General features: G+C 35.7%; 1 protein-coding gene across 1 annotated transcript; it reads left to right on the top strand.

The window, feature by feature from the left end:
- The first annotated feature begins 440 nt into the window (after positions 1 to 440).
- Positions 441 to 7,305, top strand: LOC145117170 (glycine dehydrogenase (decarboxylating) A, mitochondrial-like). The gene is made up of 15 exons (XM_079053471.1): positions 441 to 1,817; positions 1,908 to 2,153; positions 2,378 to 2,455; positions 2,530 to 2,630; positions 2,760 to 2,955; positions 3,131 to 3,256; positions 4,096 to 4,281; positions 4,367 to 4,480; positions 4,565 to 4,717; positions 4,784 to 4,972; positions 5,790 to 5,867; positions 5,940 to 6,065; positions 6,141 to 6,239; positions 6,334 to 6,451; positions 7,102 to 7,305. The coding sequence occupies exons 1-15, from the start codon at positions 612 to 614 to the stop codon at positions 7,191 to 7,193; spliced, it is 3,108 nt and encodes a 1,035-aa protein (XP_078909597.1). The 5' UTR covers positions 441 to 611; the 3' UTR covers positions 7,194 to 7,305.
- The last annotated feature ends 871 nt before the right edge of the window (positions 7,306 to 8,176 follow it).

Below are 8,176 nucleotides of genomic sequence, written 5' to 3'. Positions count from 1 at the left end.
TGAAAAGTTATATGATTTTTTCTCCTATTCATAATTTCCATAAACCAAATACTATTAAATCCTTCATTTGCAGCAAATGGTATCAACTTCTTTAGGAGTTTCATAATAAGCATATTGAAGACTTGCTTACAACTTCATGTGTCACAAAAATATACTTTTCGAAAGACAAAAATTACTTTGTGATAATTTGGTGTTTTTTTTGTTCTTTGCAGTTTACCAAGGCTAGTAATTAACTATAAACATTTTGCAATGGATAATCATTAAGTATCATCCTATGTTACCATATATAATAATTAATATACTAACATAGATATAAAATTCATTTACTCAAAATAATAAACAAAATACGGCAATAAATGTATAGCTAAGGGATCAAAAACATAATTTCTCTTACCTAGTCCACAGAAATATAAATATAAATATGTGTGTATGAGGTCAATAACAACCCCTAATCACCAACCCACTACTACTCATGAAATACTAAAAAACGAACATAGAAACAGAGAGCATTGAAGTTCTTCCTCTTTTTATAATCCACTTCTCTTGAAGTGGGTGTTGTTCATTTGAGCTTGATCCATTCAAGTTCAATTCGAATTCACCATACACACACAATGGAGCGTGCACGCAGGCTAGCAAACAAAGCCATTCTCAAGCGCCTGGTTTCACAAACCAAGCAAAATTCACCATCCCCTGCGTTGTATTCATCTTCGAGGTATGTTTCCTCGTTATCTCCATACCTTTCTCGTGACAGAAATGTTAGATCAGAAAGAAACTTTCATGGGTTTGTTTCTCAAACTCGATCCATATCCGTCGAAGCTCTGAAACCCAGTGATACTTTCGCACGCCGCCATAACTCCGCCACCCCAGCAGAACAAACCAAAATGGCCGAATTTGTTGGCTTCTCGAGTCTCGATTCACTCATTGACGCCACTGTACCTAAATCGATCCGCCTTAATTCAATGAAGTTCCCCAAATTCGATGAAGGCTTAACCGAATCCCAAATGATTGCACATATGCAAGAATTAGCTTCCAAAAACAGTGTTTATAAGTCGTTTATTGGAATGGGGTATTACAACACATCTGTTCCTCCTGTGATTTTGAGGAACATTATGGAAAACCCTGGTTGGTACACCCAATACACTCCCTACCAGGCTGAAATTGCGCAGGGAAGGCTCGAATCCCTGCTCAATTTCCAAACCATGGTAACGGATCTTACTGGTTTACCCATGTCAAATGCTTCATTACTCGATGAAGGAACCGCAGCTGCAGAAGCCATGGCGATGTGCAATAACATCCAGAAGAATAAGAAGAAAACATTCATCATCGCAAGCAATTGCCACCCACAAACAATCGACATCTGTAAAACCAGAGCAGATGGTTTCGATCTTAAAGTGGTGACATCGGATCTGAAAGATTTCGATTACTCTTCTGGTGACGTTTGTGGAGTTCTGGTTCAATATCCCGGCACCGAAGGTGAGTTATTAGATTACGGCGAATTTGTGAAGAACGCGCACGCTAATGGTGTGAAGGTCGTCATGGCTAGCGATTTGTTGGCTTTGACTATCTTGAAACCTCCTGGTGAATTTGGAGTTGATATTGTGGTGGGTTCGGCTCAAAGATTTGGAGTTCCGATGGGTTATGGAGGTCCTCATGCAGCGTTTCTTGCAACATCTCAAGAGTACAAGAGGATGATGCCCGGAAGAATTATTGGTGTCAGTGTTGATTCTACTGGAAAACCTGCTTTACGTATGGCGATGCAGACAAGAGAACAACATATCAGAAGGGATAAAGCTACCAGCAACATTTGTACGGCTCAGGTATCATTTTTCCCAAAATCTTAGAACTTTTTTTTTTTTTTTTTTTTTTTGCATTCGTGTGGTTGAACATTTTGTTTGGTTGTTATGTAGGCATTGCTTGCGAACATGGCTGCTATGTACAGTATTTATCATGGACCTGAAGGCCTAAAGACCATTGCACAACGGGCCCATGGACTTGCTTCAACATTTGCTGCTGGACTGAAGAAACTTGGGACAGTCGAAGTCCAGGGTCTTCCCTTTTTTGACACTGTGAAGATCAAATGTGCCGATTCAAATGCAATAGCTCAAGAAGCTTACAAAAACAAGATGAATCTTCGGATTGTCGACAAAAACACTGTATGTTTTCAGTGTCGATTAATGTAACTTTCTTTTGTACGTCTTATTTCCATGTGCTTTTTAATTTTGTTACCATGGAACAAAATTAGAACGTATAATATGGACCTAGGATGTTAGGAAGAAAAGAAAAAGTATGTTGCTATATATTGTGTGTGATCTTAACTCATGAATGTTAGCAAACATGAGTTTATTTGTGAAGTTAATTGTAATCTTGTTGCTCTCAGATCACTGTCTCGTTTGATGAAACAACCACCATTGAGGATGTTGATACCTTGTTTAAAGTTTTTGCATCGGGGAAACCGGTGAGTATTGTGTTCTGTAAGTTTCTACTGGAAAACAGGTTATAAAGATTGTTGTTGATTGATTGTATTTGTAGGTGACATTCACTGCTGCATCTCTAGCACCAGAAGTTGAAGATGTTATCCCTTCTGGGCTTGTAAGGGAAACTCCATTTATGACACATCCAATTTTTAACTCGTATGTTTCTTTCTTACTTTTTTTTTTTTTTTTTTTTTTTTTTTTTTTTTTTTTTAAGCTTAACAAGTTTATGGGTTTTAACCCATATGACATCTGACATTTTTGAGATTTTGTTTTTGGGTTAACTAGTTTTCACACAGAACATGAGCTACTGAGATACATCAGCAAATTGCAGTCGAAGGATCTTTCATTGTGCCACAGTATGATTCCATTGGGGTCTTGTACAATGAAGCTTAATGCAACTACAGAGATGATGCCCGTCACATGGCCTGCCTTTGCAGATATGCATCCCTTTGCACCTACCGAGCAAGCACAAGGATATCAGGTAATCATGATTTTTTTTTCTCAGCATGGTTGTGTTTGTTACATGGGACATGATTGGACAACCTTTATTTGATATGGAGTGTTTTGCACAGCCATCTGTGTTGTTGTGTCGTATGTAACAAATGAGGCATATAATAATTTATGATTTAGTATTTTACCGAATTGTGTATTTTCAGGAAATGTTCAAGAATTTGGGTGATATGTTGTGTACTGTGACTGGATTTGATTCATTTTCTTTGCAACCAAATGCTGGGGCTGCTGGAGAGTATGCTGGGCTGATGGTTATCCGAGCATATCACATGGTATAATTCTAAAATATTTTTGTGGCTTATGTCTTGGATAAATGATGCTTAATTGTTTTTGGACAGCACCCTTAGGGAAATGAAAGCCAAAAATAAAGGGATAAATTCACTTTCATTTGTTTGTTTATTATACCATCTTACTTTAATTTTTTTTGACATTGAAAATCTACCCATTTGAATGACATTGCTATTATTGGGTGGATTTTTCAAAGTACAATGCTAGATGAAGAAATGAAAGCAGAATGCTATAGTGTTTTCATTTTCCTAGAAAATGTTTCCAGAAAATAGAGTTATGGAAAAGTGAATTCGGTTATGGGTGAATGAAAGCACAATGCTAAATAAATTTAAGTTATGGGTGAATTTGGTTATGGAAAAGTGTTTTCATTTTCCTAGAAAATGTTTCCAGAAAATAGAGTTTTTGTTTTCGTTTTCAGTTTTCAATGAAAATTTTGAAAACGCGTTTGGTTGAAACCGGTGGAGTTTTCATTTTCCATTTTAAAAATTTAGAAAACTGTAAAAAACACTTTTCTAATTCACATACAATTTGGAAAACAGAAATTGGAAATTTTTTGAAAAATGAATCAACCAAACGCGTTTTCAAAATTTTCATGGAAAAGTGGAAAGTTTTTTACAACCTATGATTTTCCTGACTTGCTCCATTTTGTTGTTCTTTCTGCATTAAGTCAAAAAACAACACCCATATCTTCTTTTTCCATCAAGTGCCAAAAAGATAAATGATGTGTCTGGACCGTGGAGAAAGTCAAAGACTGTTTCATTCTAAGAGTGAATAAACCTGTCTAAATGGGAGTAGAGTAAATGACGATTTTACCCTTGTGTAGGCAAGAGGTGATCATCACCGCAATGTATGCATCATTCCGGTGTCAGCACACGGAACAAATCCAGCAAGTGCTGCTATGTGTGGAATGAAAATCATTACTGTTGGAACCGATGCTAAAGGCAACATCAATATTGAAGAGGTACGAAAGGCTGCTGAGGCAAACAAGGACAAACTATCTGCACTAATGGTATGTTTTTCTTTTGTCAAAGAAAAGAAGATTCATTCATTAATAGTTAAAAAAAAATGTCGGGAATAAAGATTTTCAATTTCAGGTTACGTATCCTTCGACCCATGGAGTTTATGAAGAGGGTATTGATGAAATTTGCAAAATTATTCATGACAATGGAGGTCAGGTTTACATGGATGGAGCAAACATGAACGCACAGGTATAATTGATGAAATTTGTATATTACTCAAATATTTTTAAAATTTCAAATGATGGTTTGGTTTGGTTTTGTTTTGTCTTGCAGGTTGGGCTGACGAGTCCTGGGTGGATTGGTGCTGATGTTTGTCATCTCAACCTTCACAAGACATTTTGCATTCCACATGGGGGAGGTGGTCCAGGAATGGGTCCCATTGGAGTCAAGAAACACTTGGCACCCTACTTGCCTTCCCACCCTGTGGTAAATTTTTAGTTTTTAATTTCTTAATAAATACTAGTAATAGTAATGATGATTATGGTTGCTTAGGTGGCAACAGGAGGGTTGCCAGCCCCTGAAAAGGCTGAGCCGCTTGGCACCATTTCTGCAGCACCTTGGGGTTCCGCACTTATCTTGCCCATATCATACACATATATTGCCATGATGGGATCTCAGGGACTTACAGATGCATCAAAGATAGCCATCTTGAATGCAAACTACATGGCAAAGCGTCTTGAGGTTTGTTTTCTATAATTACTTTCATTTTTTTTTTTTTGTCTTTCTAATTAAAGCAAATATACCCACTTTTAGCCTTGTGCTTTCATTTTTTCTCTTATTAATAATACCAATTATAGCTGGGGAACTTGATTTGTATTTGGATGACATTACTGTAATTGGGTAGATTTTTTAATGTATAATGTTTTAACTTTTAATAGGAAGAAATATTTGATTGTAGGATGCTATAGTAAACAAATGAATGAAACTACGATGGTCTTTCTTGCATTTTACCCTTTTTGAAATGGTGAGGGCTAAATGCAAGAAACAAATACTTTCAATTATTTGTGTATTCTAGCATCCTACTTCTATTTATTTTTATTACAACATTGTACTATTGGGCTTTTTCTTATTAAAACATTGCACTGTAAAATATCTAGCAAGTAATAGCATTCTAATTTTTTTTTTCTTCTTATGGAGACCATACTTTGAAATATCTACCCAATTACAACAGTGAAAGTTGCATTGTATTTGGATGACATAGCTATAGTTGGATAGATTTTCCAATTTATAGGAAGAAATCAAAGTAGGAAATTATAATAAAGAAATCAACAAAAGTACATTGGTATTTCTTGTGTTTAACCCTTTTTGACCTGGTAAAGGGGTGCAACATTCACCCATCCTAAGCATGGGTGGACTATCCACAAGCCAAAAAAAAAACAAAAATTGTTATTGTAGTACACTCATGAAACATGCGATGGGATGTGGTGCATTAGTGCTGTTATGATTGCATTGTGTATTACATGTGAAACTAATGGTTTTCCTTTTGGATTATTTTCAGAGTCACTACCCGATTCTTTTCCGTGGTGTTAATGGGACTGTTGCCCATGAATTTATTGTTGATTTGAGGCCCTTAAAGGTAACAACTAAGTTGTTAAATTCTAGAAAAAAATATATCACAAGTGTAACTCTTTTGTGTTTGATAATTTAGACAACAGCAGGAATAGAGCCAGAAGATGTTGCTAAACGTTTGATAGATTATGGATTTCATGGTCCAACAATGTCATGGCCAGTTCCTGGGACGCTAATGATTGAACCTACTGAAAGCGAAAGCAAGGTATATTCATATTCCCATTAACTTATCTATATCACTAGCTTTTTGTGGTAACATATTTATATTGTGAAAGTGCAGGCAGAGTTGGACAGGTTTTGTGATGCTTTAATCTCTATTAGAGAGGAAATAGCAGAAATCGAGAAAGGAAAAGTTGATATCAACAACAATGTTATCAAGGTATTTATTTTATCCTGATTTTAATTTTAACACTGATAAGAAATTAGTATTAAATTTATATTGAAATAAAAATTGGATGGGATGGGATTGACAGGGAGCCCCTCATCCCCTCCAAGTGCTGATGGCGGACAAGTGGACAAAACCCTACTCTCGCGAATATGCAGCCTTCCCTGCTCCTTGGCTTCGTGCTGCCAAGTTCTGGCCAACTACATGTATGTCTCCTCTCTCTTATATCAAAACATACATCTATAAATAAAACTAAATTAACTACAATAAAAATAAATGACTAAATGCAAGAAATAACAATACGCTTTCACTTATTGTGTATTATAGCATCTTATTTTCATTTATATATTAATTTCTATTTTTTTTTCTTATTAAGGTTTTGTAGTTTGAATATCAACCCGATTATAGCTTTGTACAATAAACGTTTTTTTCTTAGACATCATACTTAGAAATATCTACTCAATTAATTATAGCAATAAAAGTTTCAAAATTGCTTTCATCTGTAGATTTTTATGAAGTTCATTGTTGTAAGTGGAAGAAGTGAAAGTAGGATGCTATAATAAAAGAATACCTGAAAGTAGATTGTTATTTCTTGCTTTTAGCCCTAAACACCTAAACTAAAAGATTAATTTTGGTGCTGAATTAATATATAATTCGTGCAAATCCACAACACCAATCCCAATTAAGGGACTTGGCCCATTAATGAAGTAAAAACTTTACGTATAAAGTAAGAAATTTATTTCTTTTCCGTCTATGTGGGACCAACATATCCTTCTGAAAAGGAGTTGTTTTTTTTTTTTTGCTGTGTTTCATTATTACCAATAATGGATAATGGATATTGGTTTTATGGTAACAGGCCGTGTAGATAACGTGTATGGTGATCGGAACCTCATTTGCACCCTTCAGCCACCACACGAGGAGGAAGAGAAGGCAGCAGCCACCGCTTAGGCAATCTTCTTTCTTCCAAAACAAATTGGCTTTAAATTGTTACCTTCTTTGTTCTATAGGTTGTTGTATATACAAATTCCATATTTATCCACTACTTTCCATCTTATTCGTATATTCATGGTCTATGATGGTTTCTTAAGGCCAATAAAATATAAACGTATTAAGAAACACACAACATAATGATATTGTGTAATTCGGCCATCGGAAGCTAACAGAATAGATACCCAACAATGACTATAGATTCCAACAGTTGAGATGTTTAAACCCATAAACTCTTTTGGGTACTTTCTAAAATTTAGTTTTTGTCAAGACATATTTTACTATTATCATTTTCTCATTAACACTGCAATATAAATACGAAAGGTAAGGGTTACAAGTGAGCTATAAAGAGTAAGGTCTGTCATGGAGATATAATAATGACAAAACTTCATAAATGGTCCTTGTGGTTTCACAAAATCTGAAGCTTCGTTTCTAATTTTAAAAAACCTCATGGATGGTCCATGTGGTTTCAAAACATTTAACAAACGGTCCTTATTGCTAACTCCGTCAAGTTTTGTCCGTTAAGTGAAGTGTATTTTTGTCGTTTCACTATGACAGGGACCATTTATGAGTTTTTTGTTATTTTTAAAAAAATTTATCTTAATATACAGTGGGTCTCTCTCTCTCTCTCTCTCTCTCTCTCTCTCTCTCTCTCTCTCTCTCTCATAATCTTGATTCTTGGCCATTAAAACGACAACATGTCATGTGTCGGTCTAGTGTTGAAGCTGAGTACTAGGGGTAGCCAATGTTGTTGAATTAGTTTGGCTTCGTAATCTTCCTCTTGAGTTGTCTTGCCCTTTTGTTTGTCCACTGTTGTGTTTTGTGATAATGTGAGTGTTATGTACCCAGGCCCAACCCGTGAGGGTGGGCAAGCTGGGGGACGGCCCATGGCCCATCGTTTGATAGGGGCCCCTAAAAATGATTTACGTTATAATTATATATTA

The sequence above is a fragment of the Lactuca virosa genome, chromosome 5 (genome assembly GCF_052849685.1).
Source record: "Lactuca virosa cultivar CGN04683 chromosome 5, Lactuca_virosa_CGN04683_v6, whole genome shotgun sequence".
NCBI classification, from domain to species: domain Eukaryota; kingdom Viridiplantae; phylum Streptophyta; class Magnoliopsida; order Asterales; family Asteraceae; genus Lactuca; species Lactuca virosa.
The sequence above is the reverse complement of the archived record's forward strand: the minus strand, read 5'-3'. Positions and strand labels throughout refer to the sequence as shown.

What these genes read in the sequence shown, in the direction of transcription:
- LOC145117170 (XM_079053471.1), top strand. Translation starts at nt 612, where the DNA reads ATGGAGCGTGCACGCAGGCTAGCAAACAAAGCCATTCTCAAGCGCCTG. An exon ending in TTTTTGCATCGGGGAAACCG is followed by an intron (nt 2,456 to 2,529) that starts GTGAGTATTGTG and finishes TTGTATTTGTAG; the next exon opens with GTGACATTCACTGCTGCATC. An exon ending in TTGATTTGAGGCCCTTAAAG is followed by an intron (nt 5,868 to 5,939) that starts GTAACAACTAAG and finishes TTGATAATTTAG; the next exon opens with ACAACAGCAGGAATAGAGCC.